Genomic DNA, 25,616 nt, shown 5'->3' with positions numbered 1-25,616 from the left:
TTATATTCTGCTTCTCTCAAAAGATTTGAGGGGCACTTTAAAAAAATAGTTACCTGTTAGGGTAGGGTACAAAAATACATAACATATAATGCAATTCATCATAAAATAATGTACAACTTATAGATCTAAACAATTTTTATTCTATTTATTTATTTATTTAATTTTATTTATTTACAGTATTCTTTTTATAATCTACTCCAATGATCCCCCCAAAAATGCTGATGTCTGTTGTATAAAGCCTTAAATTTTATCTTTACATTATCTCAAACTTGCTTTACAGGGGAGCAAAGGAAGTCAAGGTGAGAGAGGGATCCAGGTATGAAATTAACTTTCATTTTCACATAAGAAGGTAATTTACAATACAATTAATAATAAATAAAAAATAACCCCCCCCCCCCCCGCCCCTTTTACAAAGCTGCGCTAGCAGCTGCTGCTACGGTAATGACGACACAACCCATTCATAGTGAATGGGTTGTGTCGGCATTACCTTGGGGCTTTGTAAAATTGTGTGTGTGTGGGGGGGGGGGGGGGGGGAGTTTTCTCACACATAAAATCAAAGGCCTGGACCTAGGTCCATAAGAGTGATTTTTTGATGCAAGTTTGAGATACGTTTTTGATATTGACACTATTAAAAAATGTTTTGGATTTTGATATAAGGCTCCTTTTACAAAGTGGCATTACCGATCAGTGGCATGCTGAATGCAAAGAAGCCCATTCAATTCCCATGGGCTTCTTTGCATTCAGCGTACACTTATCAGTAGTGACAATTTGTAAAAGAAGCCCCTAGAGTTTAAAAATAAATGAGAAAAAGAAGGTTTTTATGCCTATGATTGTGTTGTGCTAGAAAGGTTTTAAAAGTAATTTGAACCTAAGTGCTCTGAGGCTTTTCCTCCTTTCCTTTTTTGAAAGTAATTTTTTTTGTAGGAAATTTCTTTGAAAATAGCTTTGTTTAGTGCTTAAGAAAAATTTTGTTTCTAGTGAAAGCTTTTGAGTCTTGAATATTTATATATTTTTCACAAGCCCTACAAATGTTTGGTGTATAAGAGCTCCTTTTACTAAGTGGCGGTAAGCCCAACGCAGGCTTACCACTCGCTATACAGGAAGTACTGCTGGGCTACCACAGCTGCCCAGCAGTACTTCCCACCCTTAGTGCACTATCATTTCCAGCACTAAAAAATGTATTTATTTTTGTAGTATCGGAGTGTACCCGGCGGTAATCGGGCAGTGCTGCTTGCTGCCCGGATACCGTCGGGTTAACGCAGGAGCCCTTACCGCCACCTCAATGGGTAGAGGTAAGGGCTTCCCCCCAAAATGGCCATGCAGCAAGTGCTTTAGTTGCTGCAAGGCCATTTCCTGTAGGAAAGCAAGACTTCACTTTTACCAACTGCGGTAAAAGGGGGCCTTGGCACACATGTAAAACACGTGCCGACACCACCGCTGGCCCCCCTTTGCCACAGCTTAGTAAAAGGGGCCCTAAGTGATTTGACTATGTGCAGATATAAACAGAAAATCTGTTTGGGCCCCCAGGACCCTTCAGCCTTCCCCAGGCACATCAGATGTGTATTCCTAAACTCCTAGCCTCATTGCCTACTATAAAAATGCTTAATGCAGCTACAATATTGAGAGCATCAGGGATGTCAGATGGGGAGGGTTAATTGAATGGTGTTGAAGGAACTACCCTCTCCCCTGCTCCGGCAGACATCCTACCAGATTTAGCACAAGATCAATCAAGGGAACCATCAGGGAGTTCAGCAGGGCTGTTTGACACTCTGAGTCAGCAGACCATTGAAGAAAGATACAAAGGATCAGCTTTGGAGCATGCTATCAGGCTTATTTTCGAAAGAGAAGGGCGCCCACCTTTCGACACAAATCGGAAGATGGACATCCTTCTCCCAGGGTCGCCCAAATCGGCATAATGCTCAACTGCTTTCCGTCGAGGGGACAACCAAAGTTCTCCGGGAAGTGTTGGAAGCATAGCGAAGGCGGGACTGGGGCGTACTTAACACATGGGTGTCCTCGGCCGATAATGGAAAAAAGAGGGGCATCCCTGACGAGCACTTGGCCGACTTTACTTGGTCCATTTTTTCTTGCGACCAAGCCTCAACAAGGTGCCTGAACTGACCAGATGACCATCGGAGGGAATTGGGGATGACCTCCCCTTACTCCTCCAGTGGTCACTAATCACCTCCCACCCTAAAAAAAATCTATTTTTTGCCAGCCTCTATGCCAGCCTCAAATGTCATACCCAGCTCCCTGACAGCAGTATGCAGGTCCCTGGAGCAGTTTTAGTGGGTGCAGTGCACTTCAGGCAGGCGGACCCAGGCCCATCCCCCCTACCTTTTACACTTGTGGTGGTAAATGGGAGCCCTCCAAAACCCACCCGAAACCCACTGTACCCACATGTAGGTGCCCCCCTTCACCCCTTAGGGCTATGGTAGTGGTGTATAGTTGTGGGTAGTGGGTTTCGGGGGGTTTCGGGGGGCTCAGCACCCAAGGTAAGGGAGCTATGTATCTGGGAACAATTTGTGAAGTCCACTGTAGTGCCCCCTAGGGTGCCCGGTTGGTGTCCTGGCATGTGAGAGGGACCAGTGCACTATGAATCCTGGCCCTCCCATGACCAAATGCCTTGGATTTATTCGTTTTTGAGATGGGTGCCATCGGTTTCCATTATGGGGGAAAACCGAGGGTGCCCATCTCTAAATCTGGCAATCTCAGCATTTAGGTTGAGATTTGGGCGCCCCCAACCGTATTATCGAAATGAAAGATGGACGCCCATCTCGTTTTGAAAATATGGTTGGCCCCTCCCCTTTGCAGCGCCATCCTCGAAGATGGGTGTCCCCAATCGAAAATGCCCCTCAATGTATCAGATTTTACCTCAGTTTGGAAAAGAGACACCTAAGGGGAGGTAGTATGATTGAGGTCTAAAAAATCCTGAGTGGTGTAGAAAAGGTAAAAGTGAATTTTTGTTTTTTTACTGTTTCAAGAAGTACATAGAATAGAGGACCCTCAATTAAGTTACATGGAAATATTATTAAAACAAATAGGAAAAATATTTTTTCTCACTAAATGAATAGTTAAGCTACCAGAGGATGTGGTAACAGTGGTTAGTGTGCCTAGGTTTAAAAAAAGGTTTGGACAAGTTCCTGGAGGAAAATCCATAGTCTGCTATTGAGACAGATATGGGGAAACTACTGCTTGCCCTGAGATTGGTAACACGGAATGTTCCTGCTATTTGGGATTCTGTCAAGTACTTGTGACCTGGATTTGCCACTGCTGGAAACAGGATACTGGGCTAGATGGGCCATCAGTTCTTAAGTTTAGAAAATTATGCATAGAATAGTTTAAGCATCACTCTAGCAGATTACCTACAGAGTAGTGATAAAGCCAAGTTTGCAAATTAGCATTTACAAGATGTAAGTTCAGAGTTAAATGAGATGGAATTATTCATATTTGGTTTTACTAGATTGCAGGAACACTCTCACGTATGCATACAGTGGTGGAAATAAGTATTTGATCCCTTGCTGATTTTGTAAGTTTGCCCACTGACAAAGACATGAGCAGCCCATAATTGAAGGGTAGGTTATTGGTAACAGTGAGAGATAGCACATCACAAATTAAATCCGGAAAATCACATTGTGGAAAGTATATGAATTTATTTGCATTCTGCAGAGGGAAATAAGTATTTAATCCCTCTGGCAAACAAGACCTAATACTTGGTGGCAAAACCCTTGTTGGCAAGCACAGCGGTCAGACGTCTTCTGTAGTTGATGATGAGGTTTGCACACATGTCAGGAGGAATTTTGGTCCACTCCTCTTTGCAGATCATCTCTAAATCATTAAGAGTTCTGGGCTGTCGCTTGGCAACTCGCAGCTTCAGCTCCCTCCATAAGTTTTCAATGGGATTAAGGTCTGGTGACTGGCTAGGCCACTCCATGACCCTAATGTGCTTCTTCCTGAGCCACTCCTTTGTTGCCTTGGCTGTATGTTTTGGGTCATTGTCGTGCTGGAAGACCCAGCCACGACCCATTTTTAAGGCCCTGGCGGAGGGAAGGAGGTTGTCACTCAGAATTGTACGGTACATGGCCCCATCCATTCTCCCATTGATGCGGTGAAGTAGTCCTGTGCCCTTAGCAGAGAAACACCCCCAAAACATAACATTTCCACCTCCATGCTTGACAGTGGGGACGGTGTTCTTTGGGTCATAGGCAGCATTTCTCTTCCTCCAAACACGGCGAGTTGAGTTCATGCCAAAGAGCTCAATTTTTGTCTCATCTGACCACAGCACCTTCTCCCAATCACTCTCGGCATCATCCAGGTGTTCACTGGCAAACTTCAGACGGGCCGTCACATGTGCCTTCCGGAGCAGGGGGACCTTGCGGGCACTGCAGGATTGCAATCCGTTATGTCGTAATGTGTTACCAATGGTTTTTGTGGTGACAGTGGTCCCAGCTGCCTTGAGATCATTGACAAGTTCCCCCCTTGTAGTTGTAGGCTGATTTCTAACCTTCCTCATGATCAAGGATACCCCACGAGGTGAGATTTTGCGTGGAGCCCCAGATCTTTGTCGATTGACAGTCATTTTGTACTTCTTCCATTTTCTTACTATGGCACCAACAGTTGTCTCCTTCTCGCCCAGCGTCTTACTGATGGTTTTGTAGCCCATTCCAGCCTTGTGCAGGTGTATGATCTTGTCCCTGACATCCTTAGACAGCTCCTTGCTCTTGGCCATTTTGTAGAGGTTAGAGTCTGACTGATTCACTGAGTCTGTGGACAGGTGTCTTTCATACAGGTGACCATTGCCGACAGCTGTCTGTCATGCAGGTAACGAGTTGATTTGGAGCATCTACCTGGTCTGTAGGGGCCAGATCTCTTACTGGTTGGTGGGGGATCAAATACTTATTTCCCTCTGCAGAATGCAAATAAATTCATATACTTTCCACAATGTGATTTTCCGGATTTAATTTGTGATGTGCTATCTCTCACTGTTACCAATAACCTACCCTTCAATTATGGGCTGCTCATGTCTTTGTCAGTGGGCACACTTACAAAATCAGCAAGGGATCAAATACTTATTTCCACCACTGTAAGTGTCAACCCAGGACAGTGTCTGTTGCCCACAAAGTAGAAATTTACGAAGACCAGGACTGTTGGACACAATTCAAGAAAAGCTTAGAGAAAGCCAAATCAGACAAGTATTTTATTTCAATAGATCTGCTAAGGATTTTCCACATCCTCCAACAACCTTCCTATTTTCCGGAACTGTGAATGTCATTTCATATTGGTTCATGCTTCTTGAAGGACTTAGCAGAGTTTCTGTTTAAATTGTTGATTTCTGTTTGTGCTATCACTGCATATTTTGAGTTCAGCAGTATGATTTCTATTTTTCTTTGTGTATATATATATATATTTCTCTAATTTCTGTGGTTTTATATAAAATGAGTGTGGACCTGCTTTTGTACGTACTTGTTGTAGTGTCATCAATAAAACAATTTCAGTTCCTATAAGAAATAATCTCAAGAATGCAATCCATAAAATATACAAAGTGCATGATGGACCTTTGGTCTTTACCAGTATGGCAATACTTATGTACTTATACGTACTTATGGCTTTAAGTACTAATAATAGCCCTTAAGAGGTATAATTTAATTGAATTTAATCTGGCATTTATAGCCCGCTTTACCAACAAGTTCTAAGCAGTTTATAGTTAACAGTATGTTATCAAAAGATTGGTGTTAAACTGGCACTAATTGTAGTTAACTCTTCAAATATAATCAATCCCAAGAGTAACCTCTGGTAAATTAAGAACTGAAATTGGTAAAGAGCCAGAGTTTAATAGAGAAGGACGAAATGAGAAAAAGAATGATCCAGATAAATCAAATAAACTATGTAAACAAAATATTTTATGTGATGGTGGAGAGATCTCAGAGTGTAAACTCACCCAAGCGAGACTACACCGAAGTGATTTATGCCTCTAAGGGTGGACAAGTGTCTCGATCATAGAACTTCTCCACTAATTTTTATTTTATTTTTTTGTGAGCAAAAATCCCTTTTGTGCCCCGGGAACCAGATTTGGGAACCACTGCCATTGAGTTTAAGCACCTATACTCTAGGCAATTTAAGCAAAGACCATTTCTGCATAAAAAATAAAAAATTATCCCCAAATGGTTTAGTATATGCGAAATGGTTGTAGTATATGATTAAACCTAAAGATATCACAGAATAAAGCATTTTGATTTTTTTGAAAAGGACATAAAATAAAATGACTGTATATCCAAGTGTAATCTAGGGAGATACAAAAGAGATTGGGCATAGATAAGAATGTATTTATTTTGGAACTAGCTGTTAAGCCTGTTAAAACGGGCGAGATTTGTGTTTTGCAAAATGTAATAATTCTCACCTCCATCCATCCATGTCCAGCAAACCTCCTCTCTCTCCCCTGCCCTCCCCTCCCCCATCCATGTCCAGCAACCCTGCTCTCTCTCCTGCCCTCCCCCCGTCCACCAACCATCCTCTCTCCCCTGCCCTCCCCCCATATCCAGCAACCCTCCTCTTTCCCTTGGCCTCCCCCCATCCACCAACCCTGCTCTCTTCCATGCCCTCCTCCCATGTCCAGCAACCCTCCTCTCTCCCCTGCCCTCCCCTCCCTTCCATTGATCCATGTCCAGCAACCCTGCTGTCTCCCCTGCCCTCCCCCTCATGTCCAGCAGCCCTCCTGTCTCCCCTGGCCTCACCCCGTCCACTGACCCTCCTCTCTCCCCTGCCTTCCCCCATGTCCAGCAACCCTCCTCTCTGCCCTGCTCTTCCCCCATGTCCAGCTACCCTTCTCGCTGCCGCTCCCTCCCCCCTCCATGCCGGGCCCCCTGCACTGACATGAGCGCCTTTCACCTCCGTGTGAAAGCGCTTCAGGCAGCAGTAGATCGCTTTGCTGCTGCCTGCAGCACTTCCACACGGAGGTGAGAGGCGCTGTCATGTCAATGCAGTGGGCCCGATATGGAGGGGGGCGGGAGCGGCGGCGACGTCGGGGATGGTGGAGGTGGAGGTTGGTGCGCCGGCGATGTTGCTTCGTCTCCAGGCTCCAGCGTCAGCGTCCGTTTCCCTCTCTGTTCCACCCTCTGATGACATCACGTCTTGACGCGAGGGCGGGACAGAGAGGGAAGTCTCTACTGCGCATTTGCAGGTGAGTCGGTCACTTGTCAATATGTTTGATTACCTCAATCCTTGTCAGTAGCATCTCAAGGCAAATTACATTTATAAATAGTAGATGCAGCCTTTTTTCCAGAGGTCTTACATCCTAAGTTTATACCTAAGACAATAAGTTTAAGGTAGTAATAGGAAATTAATTTGGTGATGTAGGACAAGTGGGCTAAGATATTAAACTAAATACTTGGAGAAAGTTCTACTACAGGCAGTGGCGTAGCTAGGATAGTTGACACCCGGGGCCGGTCATTTTTTAACACCCCCCCCCCCCCCAAATCCAGTACTAGGCATACCGAGAATACAAAACACTCAGGACCTATATATAGAGCAATTATACCATACCATAAGCAGTAAGTTGTACGAGTCACACAAGGAAAAGGAAAGCATCTTAAACACTACAGTGAGCACTAGAACATCAATTCACCTATTGTAAAACGAAAACAGACATAAGTACATAAGTACATAAGTAGTGCCATACTGGGAAAGACCAAAGGTCCATCTAGCCCAGCATCCTGTCACCGACAGTGGCCAATCCAGGTCAAGGGCACCTGGCACGCTCCCTAAACGTAAAAACATTCCAGACAAGTTATACCTAAAAATGCGGAATTTTTCCAAGTCCATTTAATAGCGGTCTATGGACTTGTCCTTTAGGAATCTATCTAACCCCTTTTTAAACTCCGTCAAGCTAGCCGCCCGTACCACATTCTCCGGCAACGAATTCCAGAGTCTAATTACACGTTGGGTGAAGAAAAATTTTCTCCGATTCGTTTTAAATTTACCACACTGTAGCTTCAACTCATGCCCTCTAGTCCTAGTATTTTTGGATAGCGTGAACAGTCGCTTCACATCCACCCGATCTATTCCACTCATTATTTTATACACTTCTATCATATCTCCCCTCAGCCGTCTCTTCTCCAAGCTGAAAAGCCCTAGCCTTCTCAGCCTCTCTTCATAGGAAAGTCGTCCCATCCCCACTATCATTTTCGTCGCCCTTCGCTGTACCTTTTCCAATTCTACTATATCCTGCACAGTCAATGCCATGTCTTTTTCACAAACACAGTTACACCTAATCCACTATAGAATAAGTAATCATAAACTTTCTATTTAGACAAAAATTAAACTGAACCCCCGATGCCAGACTCTGCATACAATGCAACACCACAGAAACAGAAAATATCCCCTAGTACTGTGCAAAATATAAAGACAGCAGATGTAAATTTGAAAAAACTAACAAATACCAACCACTTTACAAATTAACAAATAGAAATAAAACAAATACAGAAAATAAAATACCATTTTATTGGACTAATACATTTAGCTTCCAGAGGCCAAAATCTCCTTCCACAGGTCAATACAGTATAGTGCTGTTACAGTATCCTATCCTGACCTGAGGAAGGGGGTTTTGTTCTCTGAAAGTTAAGTCAAAATGTATTAAAATTAGTCCAATAAAAAGATTACCTTATTTACATGTTAAAGCAAAAAAATAAAAATATGTATTTTATTTACAGTTTGTTGTCTCTGGTTTCTGCTTTCCTCATCTTCTTTTCACAGTCTTCCTTCCATCCAGCATCTGTCTTCGCTCTCTCTCTCTCTCTGCCCTCCAGTGTCTGCCCTCTCTAATGTCCCTTCCATCCACTGTCTGCCCTCTCTCTCTGCCCCTTCCATCCACTGTCTGCCCTCTCTCTCCCTTCCATCCACTGTCTGCCCTCTATTTCTGCCCCTTCCATCTACCATTTGCCCCAGTCTGCCCTCTTTCTCTCTCCCCCTTCCACCCACCATCTGCCCCTTCAATCCGTCTGCCCTCCCTCTCCCATCCATCCAGGGTCTCCCATCCATCCAGGGTCTGCCCTCCCTCACACTCCCCCTTCCATCCAGGGTCTGTCCTTTTCAGCCTCCAGTTCCAGCCCCCTTATTCCACCTGCCCCTAGTTTCAGCCCCAGCCCACATCTCCCACCTGCCCCCCTTTTCAGCCCCACTATCCCACCAGTCCCCAGCCCTTTTCTTCCATTAGTCCCGAGCTTCAGCCCCCAGCCATTTCTCCCTATCTCCTTTTCAGCCCCCAGTTCCAACCCCCTTGCATCCCCCCTTTTCAGCCCCAGACCCATTCTCCCACCTGCCCCAGGCATGGACCCATTTTCCCTCTTGCCCCTTGTCAGAGCCCAGTTCCAGCTTCAGACCCCTTCGCCCATCTGAGCACTGCCCTCTGAGCACCCCTACCCCTCCCCAATCCCCTTCTCCCCTCTGAACACCCCTCTGGGCTCCCCCACCCCTTCCCAATCCCCTTCTCCCCTCCGAACACCCCTCTGAGTTCCCCCACCCCTTCCTAATCCCCTTCTCCCCTCCGAGCACCCATCTGGGCTCCCCCACCCTCTCCAATCCCCTTCATCTGGGCTCCCCCACCCTCCCCAATCCCCTTCTCACCTCTGAACACCCCACCCCTTCTCCCATCTGAGCACTCCCCTTCTCCCCTCTGAGCTCCCCCTCTCCCATCTGAGCCCCCCCCCCCGGTTCCGTCCCCCCCTCGTGGAGAGCCAACAGAGCCCTCGTCTCCTGCCATCACCCTTCGTTTTTTTTTAATCCATTGCAGCGACGCAGGCAGCGCTTCGCGTCTGCCCTTCGTGTGCTGTGAAGAGAGAAAATCACCTCGCCGGTGTCGGGCCTTCCCTCGTTGTGTCCCGCCCTCTTCTGAGGTAACTTCCTATTTCCTCGAGGGCGGGACACAACGAGGGAAGGCCCGATGCCGGCGAGGTGATTTTCTCTCTTCACAGCACACGCAGGGCAGACGCGAAGCGCTGCCAGCGTCGCTGCAAAATTTAAAAAAAAAAAAAAAACGAAGGGTGAAGACAGGAGACAAGGGCTGTCCGGAGCACCCCCCTCCCGCTGACACCTGGGGCGGACCGCCCCCACCGCCCCGCCCTTCCTACCACTGACTACAGGGAGATAAATCTGGGAGTTCTCAGTATAAAGATGGTACAAAAAGCAATGACAGAAAATCAGAGGATCAAGATAATGAGTATAGAGTGTGCAAAAAAGAGGCATAGGACAGGGCCCTGGATTACAGCAAATGATATTGGGTTACTGGTAGAGGAGGATTCACCAGATAACACAATAGAGGTGACATGAGGGAGATAAAAAGAGAACAAAACCAGACAGGCTTACAAAATCCAGTTGAAGACAGCTATTGCAATTAACAGTGGTGAAAGCAGTGGATAGGCAAAGAGGATTAGGTTTAAGTAGATGACTCTAGTCTTGGTCATGAGATGATCACTAGTAAATTTGGCAAGAGCTTTTTCTCTGGAATAAGAAGGCTGGAGGCATGGTTGGAGTGGCATGAGAATGGCTTAAGATGCATGAAAGGGAAGGCAAGAAATATAAAACTTGCACAAAGCATTGAGGGGTGAGAATGGAGTAACCTGCCCAGAATGGCAGCTACAGTGCTAAACAACTTGGGGGGGGGGGGGGGGGGGGGGATTTGCACAGAGTGGCAGTTATGATACTAAACAAAGGCTTACTAGGGTAACCCACACTTAGCAACAATTGCAACTCTAATCACTTTACTGGACAGACTGGAAGGGCCACACCAGTCTATCTTCCATCATTTACCATGTTAAACTATATTCAAATATCAAGTTTGAGTATTATACGTAATTACAATCCTGTTCTAATGTAGCCTTTTCCCCAACCCTATCAGGTTTGTGGATGCTACATTCTATTCTGGTGCAGTCACAACTCTAATTGACTGTGTGGATGTATCGCTCCATCTTTGCATCTTTCCCCTCCAACTATAGAAGAAGGAAATGGGAAGATAGTTAACTGGGTCTTTCTTTATTTGAAAGCACTCCTTAACCAGTTAATTCCCTGTGTGTGACTCATTTGTCCTACTTGCTATCAAAGTAGTTGCTTGCTTTTAATAATTGTTCTCAGCAGCAGAACAATGAGTCACACAGCCCACCCATTTGTTGAAAGCTGTTATGCCTTTATTGTAGTACATTTCTTGGTAGGATAAATGGTCACTTGAAAGACATGCGTTCATGCTCAAAAGCCTTTTTAATCATAAGTTACAGAGGCACCTATGATAACTCATGCAACACAAGTTACAGAACACGTGTGAGTTATTATTCTGCAGCTGTCAAAGAATAACAATTATGGACAAGCTGCACACTGTTTTTGAAGAAAAAGGATGGAGCAATGTTAAGAATTTACACTGCCTGTATTACTGCAAAAACTTTTTATCACTGAATTTTGTATCGGTTTTCAAAGGACACATACTTTCTGTTTAAAACCTGACACATAAGTCTGCTTTTCTCTTGGTACTTTTTTTCTGAGGAAAACTACAGGTAGAATTTTGGAAGTACAAAATTATGCACATTGTTGCAGTCCTGGGTCTAACCCAGAAACATCTCTGGTTCTACACACTTCTCTCATCCACAGGTGGAAGGGGTTTCAAACAGCCCTCTTGTAAGGGAAAACACAGTTTCATCCACAGTGATCCACGTCAGAGCCAGGTGGCAGACAGGAGAGCAATAATGTTAATTATGTATCAATTATTCTTGCTACCCATTTTGTCAGAGCTATAATTTAGATACTAATTTAAAGGGTTGAAAGAACTGATACGGCAACCATTCAGGAAATGTGAACTGAAACCGGTGATTCTCAAGAACCTCTAAGCCAGTGAATAACGATTATTATTTTGTTTTGCCTTTCTTCCCCTCCCCCACCCAATGAATTATGATTTTCTCTTATTTTGTTGCTATGGATACTATTTTTATTTAGAATAATTTTTTCTCATCAACATTTTATGATAATATGCATTTAATAAATATGCTCTTTTAATTCCAGTAAGGCATTGTTTCTAACTCTATGTGACTTCATTGTGCTAAATAGGCCCCATAACATATCCAACTCAATATTAGCAACTTTAAATCAAGTGTTTTTGCTTGCTCAATTTTAAAACATTTAACAATGAATAATATCTTTTTATTAAAGGGACAAAAAGGAGAAAATGGAGGTCCAGGCATTCCAGGGCAAATGGTATGAAATATACTTTTAAAAGCTTTAAATAATTACGACCTATCAATACTACTTTAATAGCATATGATTTAGAACTAATTTATCCTTCTTTTGCTTTTGTCACTGTGTATGTTGTAGCATGAGTTGCAGCATCTTGAAAATCAATAATGAGCTAGTTTGAATAAGTGGATTGATTTTTGATCTCTGAATGTGCATGGAAAGGAATTAGCATTCTGAATGCTTAACTGATACAACAACTATTGACTCACCTAAATTCTTTTTGATGACTAAATAGTGATTGTTAATTTAGATGCTCTGCAAAAGTAAAAAAATAAAATACAAAGTAAAAAAATAAAATCCATGAAAGAGGAGGCACTATTGTTATTTTATTTACACTTACTAATTCTGTAAAAGTTGCCAACAATTGCATATACAAATTTGGGTGTGCACTCAATTTGTGCAAAATGTAATTGAATAAAAAGCTAATTAACACCAATAATTGGCTTTTTAACAAGCAATTATTGGCACTAATTATAGTTAACTTAACTTTGCATACGTAAATTTAGGTGTGGGATCTGTGCCTAAAATTTATGTGAGATTTGAAAAAATGGGATGCAGAAATGGGCATATCATGGGTGGAATGAAAGTGTTCGTAAAAATAATGCGTGTTGTTATAGAATATTGGGGATACATGCCTAATGTAGGCACGTACATTTGCATCACATTTCAGTTAGTACAAATGGCCATGCCTGAATTAGGCACAATTCCCGGGTATAAGCCTAACTTTAAGCATGTCTTATAGAATAGAGATTTTTTTGGCGCCTTATATGGAATCTAGCCCTTTCTGCATTGTCCAGAAATCACTCCAATATGTATGTGGCTCATATTAGGTATGCTTATGTCCTATTGAAGACTTGTATAGGTTCAGGTCAAGGCACAATTGCTTGAATGGTCATACGCTGGAAACCGCATAAAAATTGTTTATCATTGCTGTCCCAGAAAAACATTATGATCATGACTCTAACAAAATTTTAGAGAATGAAGATGTTGAGATCACCTGGGGATATTCCCATTGCAACTGATCAAATATCTTGATGCAATGCTTGATGGATATTGTGGTAAAGGAAGAAGAACACAAACGTGGAATTGCTAACTTAAGTATTAATATCAAACAGCTATTATGTACAACATATGGAGAAAGTGAAGATCCTAAAATACGCAATAAGAGATCAAGAAAATGTGTGCAGTAAGGTAGATAAATGGTCCCACTGTTACTGTGTACCATCAGCCTGATAGAAAAAAACTTTCAAGCCTACATTGCCTATAGGCAATGAATTCCAGAAGAATCTGTAACACAATGCAACTACCAAGATGAGCACTGGCAGTAAATTTGAGAGATTAAATTGTACTCAGCATACACTGGTATAAAAGTGAGGTTCAGTTCTGTCATCATGGAGGAGATTCTATATATAGTGCCTTAAAAATTGGCGCAGAAATCAGTGCTAAATAAGCATATCCTATAATCGGTGTGTAGATATAGGCACCAATTATAGAATACACTCAGAGCCTAAAACTATGTGCATCTATTTACACAAATGAAAATGTGGCATAAATCCCGGCACATAGATTTATGCCACTGGGCCATATTCTATAACTATGTGTGTAAATTTCAGAGCACCCATGAAATTCCCATTTCCCCACCCATAACCATGCCATTTTTGCCTGCATGTATTAGAAGTTCAGCGCACTTTGTTACAGAATATGGTTAGCGAGTTGTACGTGTAAATTCTAATCAGTGCCAATTATTGCTTGTTATGAGTTGTTATCAATGCTTAAAACTCACCAAAAATTGTACATTCAAATTTGGGTTCATGCACAATTTGCATACAGAATATGGTTAGCGAGTTGTACGTGTAAATTCTAATCAGTGCCAATTATTGCTTGTTATGAGTTGTTATCAATGCTTAAAACTCACCAAAAATTGTACATTCAAATTTGGGTTCATGCACAATTGGCATGCACAAGTTAATTGAATAATGAGCTAATTAGTACCAATAGACTTTTTAATAAGCAATTATTGGCACTAATTAGATTTAATTAGAGCTTATGTGTGTAAATTTAGGCATGGGATCCGTGTCTAAATTTTACACGTGAGTAAAAAAAAAAGGGACGTGGAAATGGGAGAGTCGTGGGCTGAATGGGGGGGGGTGCTCCTATCATTTGTACATGGTGTTATAGAATACAGGGGATACATTCCTAATTTAGGCATCTACATTTGAACCAAGTTTCAGCTGCTGCAAATAGACATGATCCCTGGGCATAAGCCCTATTCTATAAACTTTGCCTAACTTGAAGTGTGGCTTATAGAATAGTGCTTTTTTGGATCTGATTTTATTTCTGCAACATATATAATTCACCCCAATATGTTTATGAAAGTCGCACAATTTAATTGAATATCAAGCTAATTAGTGCCAATAATTGGCATTTTAACAAGCAATTATTGGCACTAATTAGATTTAATTGGAACTTACACACATAAATTTAGGTGCTGGATCCACCCCTAAAAAAGGGGTGTAGAAATGGGAGGGTCCTGGGGGAACGGGCTGTTCCTAGCATTTATGCATGTTGTTATAGAATACGGGAGATAAGCACCCAATTTAGGCGTGTATATTTGCATCACTTTTCAGTTGCTGCAAATGGTCACACCTAGGGCCCTGTTTACTAAGGTGCACTAGCATTTTTATCGCGTGCTAATGCTAGAGACACCCATATATTTCTTCTTGCATTAGAGCACACTAAAAACACTAGCTTGCCTACAGCACAGCTTAGTAAACATGGCCCCTGAAGTTAGGCACGATTCCCGGGCATTAGTGCTATTCTATAAACCATGCCAAACTTTAAGTGCAGTATATAGAATAGCCCTTTTTTTTGGCACCAATTTTTTTACGCACCATATATAGAATCTAGTTCTATATAGTCCATTGAATAATTAATACTGCAAAGTATTCTTCTAGTCAATATTGGTGATTATCAATGTGTTAGTTGTTTGTTTAGTAACCAAGTTATTTTTTAGCACAGCACATTTTGATAAATTCTATTTTTTTGTTCTAAAGGGAATCGATGGTTTGAAAGGACCAAAGGGAGAGGTATGTTTTCTTTCTATTTTTTCTGTTTATTTTTAATATGATAAAAAAAATGATGCTTATGAATTGTGTCAACTGTGGATTAAAATTCTCCATTCGTCATCAAATTGCAACACATACACATTTTATCAGATCTAGAGAGGTAGAGCCATAGAAACTCCTGGGGTTTAATTATTTCATACATTCAGTGTTAACTAGTTAGATTTAGGGAGGAAGTCATCAATATGGGTTACTGTTAAGTTGGGTTATTTTATCACAGGGTTTAATTATATGCATTAAGTCCCTGCTCTAAAATAACCTGACTTGCCATAAAATAACTTGACTTAATAGTAGCCCACATTAATAATGCCTCCCTATGGGCTACCATTAAGGGGGGTCATTATCAATGTGGGCTACTTTAAAATGGATTATTTTACCACAAATCATGCTATTTTAGCTCAGGGTTCCATTTTATAAAATAGCATGACTTGTGGAAAATAAATGTCTTAGGGGGGGATGTAATTAAGGTGCAGTAACAGGTGAAAATTCAGTTCAAAATGGGCAAGAATGAAAATGATAGTTAAAGATAAACATGTGTACCCCGAGGAAAGCAGATGAGAATTAAACAAAATGGCTGCCATGACTTCTAGCAGCAGTATCAGGGTGCTTCAAGTATCATAGTACCTGAAGTAGTCTCGGTACCTGAAGTACTGCAAGGCTGCAGCTAGAAGTTGCCACAGCCATTTTGGACTGCAAGACAGTGCTGGGCAGGAGCGAGTGGACATTACTCTTGCTCATTTTCCTCCTAGACAACCAGGGTAGGCCCAGGAGAGCCTACATTAGGACAGCCATCTATTCCCTTGGGGGGTGGCAGCGGGGTTAGGATAGGGGTGTCTGCCTGACCTGTTTTATTTTTAACTAGTAAAAAAGGCCCATTTCTGAAGGCAAGGAAAAGGGCCCTAGGCAGGCAATTTCTCCCCCCCCCCACCCTACGGCCCCCTCGACCCCCCCCCCCCGTGCCGGCGAAAACCGCCCCCGCCGCCGTTGTGGACTACCTGTGCTGACAGGGGACCCAAACCCCCGACAGCCAAAGTGCTGTTGTGCCCTTCGCGTTGCTTCCTCAATCATCTTCTCTGCAAGTTTCTCTGCGTGCGTCTGACGTCTGACGTCAGACGCACGCAGAGAAACTTGCAGAGAAGATGATTGAGGAAGCAACGCGAAGGCACAACAGCATTTCGGCTGTCGGGGGTTTGGGTCCCCCTTCAGCACAGGTAGTCCACAATGGCGGGGGGGGACGGTTTTCGCCAGCACGGGGGGGTGGTCGACAGGTTCACGGAAGGGGGGGTCGAGGGGGCCGTAGCACGGGGGGTGACAGCTGATTCCGAGGCAGGGGGAGGAGTAGGGAAACATGCTGCGCTGTGCGTGTTTCCCTACTCCTCCCCTTGCCTCGGAATCAGCTGTCATGATGTCAGTGACGTCAGTGCGTGTCTGCCTAGCAGACCACCTCCAGGGAGCCACGGTCCCAAGCACAGAACGTTGGAGGTGAGAATTATTATATAGGATTTATGCTGGTCCCTGCCAATATCCAGCTGGGACCCGCATAAGTGTCATATGCGAGACCCAGCTGAATATCGGTTGGGACCCACATCAGCTCTGGCCCTGGATATTCAGTGTTGGTGCTCGTACACAGTGGTGTGCTGGTAAATGTTTAACAACAGGCTCTCTCCCCGGTCCCCCTCTGCGCCCCCCTCCAAATTGCAGAGCTGGCTATAGCCGGGGAGAGAGCCGGGGGGGGGGGGGGGGGGTTGGCAATGCATTCCTCCAGGAAAAAAAATGTAAATGATCCCAGGTTCCAATCTAATTCATGTTTAATGTGCGATAAAATAAACTTTTAATGTTGAGCACCTGATTCTCAAAGTGAACATATTCCAAACACTATAATGAAAATAAAATGATTTTTTCCTACCTTTGTTGTCTGGTGACTGTTTTTCTGATCATGCTGGCTCAGTATCCGATTCTGCTGCTATCTGTCCTCTTAACTCCGTTTCCAGGGCTTCCTTTCCTTTCTTCTTAGTTTCTGGTCATCAGCTTCTGCCTATTTTCTTCATCCATGTGCAGTTTTTCTCCTCTCTTCCTTTCCCCTCAACTCATCTCCTTCCTCTCTCTTCCCTCCCCTCCATCCATGTCTAGCATTTCTTCTCTCTCCCCTCCTCTCCCCTGCCCTCCATCCACCCATGTCCAGTGACCCTTCTCTCCCCCTGCCCTGCATGCACCCATACCCAGCGACCCTCCTCTCCCATGCCCTCCATGGGCACCTGGGATCACTCTCTCTGCTATTTACTTCTACTTCCAAAAGCTCAAAGTCAATATTGAGCCTTCCAATTCCTCCACCCAACTTCTCCCCTGGGTCCCAACATCCCCTCCCCCAAGATTTCAATCTCCCTCTCTCCCACACCCAGAAACATCATGAAAACCCCTTCTAATCCCCCCTACCCTCCAAACATCACAAAAATCCCTTCCAATTCCTCCACCCAACTTCCCCCCCCCCCCCAACATAGACAGCACCCTCACTCTCACCCCAAGTATGCTTCGAGTCTACCTGCCTTGTCCTTCTAATTCTTCGGGGCAGGCAGTCTTGCCTGCCCGCTGCCAGCTGACTCTCCCCCGCTGCCGATTCGCGTTTCAAAATGGCCACCGAGACTTCAGCAGAAGTCTCGCGAGGCCGCCTCTGGAAGTCTCGGCGGCCATTTTTAAAGCACGAATCGGCAGCTGGCAGTGAGCAGGCAAGACTGCCTGCCCCGAAGAATTAGAAGAACAAGGAGTCAGTGAGGATCCGGAGGGAGGAGGGAGGGAGGAGAGCCAGAGCTGGCTCGCTATATTTAACAACCGGCTCGCAAGTCGGTAGAAAAATTAACAACCGGCTCTTGCGAGCCGGTGCGAGCCGGCTCCAGCACACCACTGCTCGTACATGGCTTTGCAATCAGTATTAGCGTTTAAAACCACAGCAGCTGACTGAATATCATCTGGAATATATTCACAATAATAAAATAAAATTAAAACAGAACATATTTCTCCCAGACTTCTTCTTATATGACCAATATCCTACATATAAACATAGAAAGGGAAAAATAGAAATAGATATATTTATTAAGTAATTATAGATAACTAAATAATTGTAATGCTATAACTGTTTTGGGTCTGTAATAAGAATGTATGCAATCTTACTATATAAGAAAAAATGAAATGCTTAAATTGTTCTAATCACTCCAATAGCCATCAGAAGCCATCGTCTCCTTTTCCCCACTTCTGTAGTTGTATTGGTATAGTTGCACCCTAATTAATAATTTATATCCATTTTCTTCAGTTGTGCTGAGGCACTCATGCTTTTCAATGAAGTATAAATGATCTCCCATTCATCCTTCAAAATCTTGCTCTCTAGGGATCCCTTTAACCAAACTGCCATAAAAGAGGGCCTGCGGTAGCATTGGCACATGTTTTTGATGCAGCCCTCTTTTACCACAGAGGGTAAAAGGTGTTTTTTTTTTTTAAAGAAATGACCATGCGCTAATCACAGCTAAACAGCAGGAAACACAAGGACTGTTGTGGACTAGAGGGGGTATTTTGGTTTTGGTTTTTTTTTTAGTGAGGAAGGCTACAGCTCAAACAACAGTCCAAACTCTGGGAGGAAAGGGACCACAGGGTGAGGCAGGGACCCAGGCCACCAGGTATGCCCCTAAAGTTGACACAGAGCCCAACACCCCCTAAGCTCAACTGGCCAAAAGGCCCAGGAGCAGGCCCAAGAGATGAATCCAGGAGCTGCAGAGACATCGTCTACCACCTGCTGGAGATAGAGATATACTGAAGTGAAGGAAGAGCTGACCGTCTGGTATCACTGCCTTCAGCTTTGTAATCTTTATCTCCTCCTGCTGGTAGATGGACACAACCCACCAGTTCCTGGATTCATCTGCTGCTAATAAAGGAAAGAAAAGTATCAGCAGGTAAGGCATAATTTTACCCTACACTACTAGGAGGACCCCCCTTAAGCACCTCAACTGGCAGTATATATAATAGCGCCCCATTCATGGAAAATGAAAACTTTCCCACCATACTGTTTTCTCCCCTTTCTTATTCAGTACACCTGCATGGTTTGCTGGCATAGATCCCTCAACTTTTCCAAAAGTTGTACCCATGGGCATAGTTTGGGGGGGTATTGCACCCCCAAATGCAGGGCCGGCGCAACACTGCAGGCAGCTCTTGGACGGTCCCTCCTTCCCGCCCTCAGCTCCCCCGACTGACAGCCCTCCTCTCCGTTCCTTCCCCCCCCCCCGCGCATTTAACCCTTTTATTTCCAATCGCAGCGACGGCAGTGAAGAAGACAGCACAGCGGGCTCGCCTCCAGCTTCTCTCTTCCGTCATACAGTGCCCCGCTCTCGTACCAAAACATCAGAAAGGGTGCAGAGCATAAATCATGACACACTACCTCTTGAAGGATCTACATATAGAGCTTATGCATTTCTAAGGTCTACACTGACATGGTATGGGAAAGGGGGTGGGGAAATACTACTGGAGAGGAAGAGGAAGTTCTGGATAAGGAGGAAAGAAGGAAGGAAGGAAGAAAGGAAGGAAGGAAGGGAGAAAGAGCTGGCTTTTTTGGGAATAACCATAATGAATATGTATGAAATATCTCACACATATTCATCATGGTTATTCCCAAAAAAGCCAGCTCTTGCTCCCTTCCTTCCTTCCTTCCTCCATATTAGCATATTCATTTGCATATATATATACACAAATGAATATGCTAATATGCCCCGCCCCATCCTTTGCCCCCCCCCCGAATAAAACAGTCAAATTATGCCCATGGTTATACCCCTAAATATTTCACCATGCCATCTACCCATTTTTGGATTATATCAGTTATACCCCCCCAATCTCCCCATTTTGCCTATAGGCATAGGCGTAGTTTGACTGTTTCATTTGGGGGGGGGGGAAGAATGGGCGGAGCATATTAGCATAGCATTTGCATATATACATATGCAAATGAATATGCTAATATGGAGGAAGGAAATTAAATTTACAGGCAAAATATCACAGATGCACATTTCAAAAAGCTGACACATTTCAATTAATAAATTATGAATAAAATAAACTTTTATTTACCTTTGTTGTCTGATCATTTAGTTTTTCTATTCGCTTTGATCCCAGTGTCTTCTGTTTTATGCAGTGTCTTCTTTCCAGTAGGCTTCCCTCTGCTCCCCACCCTCCCAGTCCCATCCATCTCTTGCTCCTTCCCTCTGCTCCCCACCCCTCCCAGTCCCAACCATCTCTTGCTCCTTCCCGCTGCTCCCCACCCCTCCCAGTCCCATCCATCTTCTGTTCCTTCCCTCTGCTCACCATCCCTCCGTCCCATCCATCTCTTGCTCCTTCCCTCTGCTGTGCCTGACCTCTCCAAATCCCATCCATCTCCTGGTCCATCCCTCTGCTCCCCACCCCTTGCAGTCCCATCCATCTTCTGTTCCTTCCCTCTGCTCACCATCCCTCCGTCCCATCCATCTCTTGCTCCTTCCCTCTGCTGTGCCTGACTTCTCCAAATCCCATCCATCTCCTGGTCCATCCCTCTGCTCCCCACCCCTCGCAGTCCCATCCATCTCTTGCTCCTTCCCTCTGCTCACCTCCTTTCCCAGTCCAATCCAATTCCTGGTCCTTCCCTCTGCTCCCCACCCACCCCTCCCAGTCCCATCCATCTCTTGCTCCTTCCCTCTGCTTCCCACCCTCCCAGTCCCATCCATCTCCTGCTCCTTCCCTCTGACCTCCTTTCCCAGTCCAGTCCAATCCAATTCCTGGTCCTTCCCTCTGCTCCCCACCCACCCCTCCCAGTCCCATCCATCTCTTGCTCCTTCCCTCTGACCTCCTTTCCCAGTCCAGTCCAATCCAATTCCTGGTCCTTCCCTCTGCTTCCCACCCCTCCCAGTCCCATCCATCTCCTGCTCCTTCCCTCTGACCTCCTTTCCCAGTCCAGTCCAATCCAATTCCTGGTCCTTCCCTCTGCTCCCCACCCACCCCTCCCAGTCCCATCCATCTCTTACTCCTTCCCTCTGCTCTCCACCCTCCCAGTCCCATTCATCTTCCCTCTGCTGCCCCCCCCCCCCGCGAGGTCCAGGATCGTGACTCCGTTTACCCCCTCTCTTCCTCCCTCCCTCCGGTGCAGGCAGCAGTCTTCTTCAGCCTTTCTGTGTTCCTGGCAGCGGTAGCGACGTACACGCTGCCTTCGGTCTGCCCCGGAAGCCTTCTCTTCAAGTTCCTGTTCCCACCTATGCGGGAACAGGAACTTGAAGAGAAGGCTTCGGGGCAGAGCTGAAGGCAGCGTGTACGTCGCTACCGCTGCCAGGAACAAGAAAGGCTTAGAGAAGATTGGTGCTGCCTGCGCCGGAGGGTAGGAAGAGAGGGGGTAGATTATAGACACGCTCGTCTCCGTCCGCTTCGCTGCTTCCCTGCCCTCTCTGTCTGCGTCCCGCCTTCCTCTGATGTCATTTCCTTTCGGGCGGGACGCAGACAGAGAGGGCAGGGAAGCAGCGAAGCGGACGGAGACGAGCGCGTGCCTGCTTGTTTTTTTTTTTTTCATTCTAGCGCCAGTCCACGTCTTCGTCGTTTGGGGGGGCATTGCCCCCCCTCGCCCCCCCCAGTCTACGCCTATGGCCTATAGGTTATGCAAAAGGTTCTTCTGTTAAAGCAAAAAGTAGTGAAAACATTGTGCATTCTTGCCTGGATCACCTTCAAATGACCAGTTCTATAAAATTAATCCCGTTCACCCAGATATAAGCTTTTGGCTCAGTGTACATGGCTTTCATCCAAGTACAAAAGTAATCTCCCATCTTCATTTTGATTAGGTAACAAACATGAAATTCCAATGGATCCTGTCAAACAGATTTCAGCATTGATCACCAATATTAAAGAGAAAATTTTCTTTCTCTTTATCCATCAGATCAAAGCTATCACCCATTTCACTTTATCTTTTGCAAATCTCATTGGCATGAACCCTGCTTAATCCACATGAATCAGTTTCAGCATGATTTTCCCTACTATTTTAGCTAATATTTAATAGTAAAATATCTAAATTTAATAGTAAAATTGGCCTTCAGAATCTACATATAGTTGAATTGTGCCTGGATTTAATAACCAAGTTAAGTACACACAGGAATATAAGAACACTAGTAAAGGAGGCCCGTTTCTCAGAGCAATGAAACGGGCGCTAGCTTGTTTTGGGGGGGGGGGGGGGCGGTGACTCACATACGGAGAGCAGGAGCATGGCCATCCAAATGGATGGATTTCTTCTGTCAGCGCTGTTCGTGTTGTCAGTGCTGCAGTGTAAGTGAGCGGTTATGTCTTCATTGCTGCTGGCGCTCTGTTTCGTGCAGTGTCAGTGCTCCGCTGTCGTCGTCATCACGTGTGACGTGAGGGTGGGGCACACACTGATGGGGAAAATAGCTATCTCGACGCCTCAACTTCCAGTGGGGAAAGCTGATCTCGACGTTTCAACTTCCGGTGGTGGCTTCATTTAGAACGTTGGGGTTGTGAATTATATAGATACATAAGCGTTGCCATACTGGGACAGACCAAAGTTCCATCAAGCCCAATATCCTGTTTCCAACAGTGGCCAATCCCAGAAGAGTAAAATAGATTTTATGCTTCTTATCCTAGAAAAAAGTTGTGGATTTTCCCAAGTCCATCTTAATAATGGCTTACAGACTTCTCTGTTAGGAAATTATCCAACCCTTTTTTAAACCCTACAAAACTAACTGCTTTCACAATGTTTTCTGGCAATGAATTCCAGAGTTTAATTACATATTGAATGAAGAAATAGTTTCTCTGATGTGTTTAAAATTTACTACTTAATAGCTTCATTGAGTACCCCCTAGTCCTTGTGTTTTTGGAAAGAGTAAACAGTGATTCATGTCTAACCCATTCCACTCCACTCAGTATTTTTTCCATATCTCCCCTCAGTTGTCTCTTTTCCAAGCTGAAGAGCTGTAGTTTCTTTTCTGATAAAGAAGTAGTCCCATCCCCTTTATCATTTTTGTTGCCCTTCTCTGTACCTCTTCTAATTCCACTATATCTTTTTTGAGATGCGATGAACAGAATTGCACAGTTTTCAAGGTGCAGCCACACCATAGAGCAATGCAAAGGTATTATGATATTCTCATTTTTGTTTTCCATTTCTTTCCTAATAATTCCTAACATTCTATTTGCTTTCTCAGCTGCCGCTGCGCACTGAACAAAGGGTTTCAACATATCATCAATGATGACACTTAGATCCTTTTCCTGAGTGCCAAGAAGTGTAGAGTGATACGCTTGGGGTGCAGAAACCAAAACATGAGATACCAAATAGGAGGGGAGATATTAGTAAGCTCGACCCAGGAAAGAGACCTTGGGGTGCTGGTGTCAGAGGATATGAAGGTGAAGAAACAATGCAACAAGGTGATGGCTGTGGCCAGAAGGATGCTAGGCTGCATAGAGAGGGGTATAACCAGCAGAATAAAGGAGGTGTTTATCTCCCTCTACAAGTCATTGGTGAGGCCCCACTTGGAGTATTGTGTTCAGTTTTGGAGGCCGTATCTTGCTAAAGATGTAAAAAGATTGGAAGCAGTGCAAAGAAAAGCTACAAATATGGTAAGGGATTTGCATTGCAAACCGTACGAGGAGAGACTTTGCTGACCTGAACATGTGTGCCTTGGAGGAAAGAAGAAACAGGGGTGACTTGATACAGACATTCAAATATTTGAAAGATATTAATCCACAAACAAACCTTTTCCAGAGATAGGAAGGTGGTAGAACTAGAGGACATGAATTGAGGTTGAAGGGGGGCAGACTCAGGAGTAATGCAGGAAGTATTTTTTCACAGAAAGGGTGCTAGATACGTGGAATGTCCTCCCGCAGGAGATGGTGGAGATGAAAACGGTAGTGGACTTCAAACATCATGGGATAAACACAAAGGAAACCTGTTTAGAAGGAATGGATCTACGGAATCTTAGTGGAGATTGAGTAGCAACACAGGTAACTGGGAAGCAAAACCAGTGTTGGGTAGACTTCTATGGTCTACGCCCTGATCGTAACTGAATAGATATGGATGGGCTGGAGTGTAAATTTTAAGCATGCTTGTCTGACATTGCTGTCTGGATGTCTCAACGCCATCTGAAATTAAATATGACCAAAACCGAGCTTCTCATTTTCCCCCCCAAACCCACCTCCCCGCTCCCCCCGTTTTCTGTTTCTGTTGATGGCTCTCTTATTCTCCCTGTCTCCTCAGCTCGAAACCTTGGGGTCATCTTTGACTCTTCTCTCTCCTTCTCTGCTCATATCCAGCAGATTGCCAAGACCTGTCATTTCTTTCTTTACAACATCCGTAAAATCCGCCCCTTTCTTTCCGAGCACTCTACCAAAACCCTCATCCACACCCTTGTCACCTCTCGTTTAGACTACTGCAATCTGCTTCTTGCTGGCCTCCCACTTAGTCACCTCTCCCCTCTCCAGTCGGTTCAAAACTCTGCTGCCCGTCTCATCTTCCGCCAGGGTCGCTTTACTCATCTACCCCTCTCCTCAAGACCCTTCACTGGCTCCCTATCCGTTTTCGCATCCTGTTCAAACTTCTTCTACTAACCTATAAATGTACTCACTCTGCTGCTCCCCAGTATCTCTCCACACTCGTCCTTCCCTACACCCCTTCCCGTGCACTCCGCTCCATGGATAAATCCTTCTTATCTGTTCCCTTCTCCACTACCGCCAACTCCAGACTTCGCGCCTTCTGTCTCGCTGCACCCTACGCCTGGAATAAACTTCCTGAGCCCCTACGTCTTGCCCCATCCTTGGCCACCTTTAAATCTAGGCTGAAAGCCCACCTCTTTAACATTGCTTTTGACTCGTAACCACTTGTAACCACTCGCCTCCACCTACCCTCCTCTCTTCCTTCCCGTTCACATTAATTGATTTGATTTGCTTACTTTATTTATTTTTTGTCTATTAGATTGTAAGCTCTTTGAGCAGGGACTGTATTTCTTCTATGTTTGTGCAGCGCTGCGTACGCCTTGTAGCGCTATAGAAATGCTAAATAGTAGTAGTAGTAGTTAAGGGGCTTCGACATTAGCTTCAGAACTTTTAGTACAAGAACAGTGCTGGTCAGACTTCTATGGTCTGTGCCCTGAGAATGGCAAGGCCAAATCAAAACTCGGGTATACATATAAAGTATCACATACCATATAAAATGAGCTTATCTTGTTGGGCAGACTGGATGAACCA

At 44.5% G+C, this 25,616-nt stretch overlaps 1 protein-coding gene across 2 annotated transcripts in view; it reads left to right on the top strand.

The window, feature by feature from the left end:
• COL21A1 (collagen type XXI alpha 1 chain) overlaps nt 1–25,616 on the top strand; it is a 353,696-nt gene that overhangs the window by 283,983 nt on the left and 44,097 nt on the right. The window contains exons 23-25 of one of the 2 annotated variants that reach the window (XM_030198983.1): nt 281–316; nt 12,184–12,228; nt 15,321–15,353. In XM_030198983.1, coding sequence (XP_030054843.1) covers nt 281–316; nt 12,184–12,228; nt 15,321–15,353 — 114 coding nt within the window. The remainder of the gene's footprint in view (nt 1–280; nt 317–12,183; nt 12,229–15,320; nt 15,354–25,616) is intronic. The other variant, XM_030198984.1, reaches the window with a different exon arrangement.

The sequence above is a fragment of the Microcaecilia unicolor genome, chromosome 3 (assembly GCF_901765095.1).
Source record: "Microcaecilia unicolor chromosome 3, aMicUni1.1, whole genome shotgun sequence".
Classification (NCBI taxonomy): Eukaryota; Metazoa; Chordata; class Amphibia; order Gymnophiona; family Siphonopidae; genus Microcaecilia; species Microcaecilia unicolor.
Note: the sequence above shows the minus strand (reverse complement) of the source record. Positions and strands in the feature narration are given on the sequence as shown.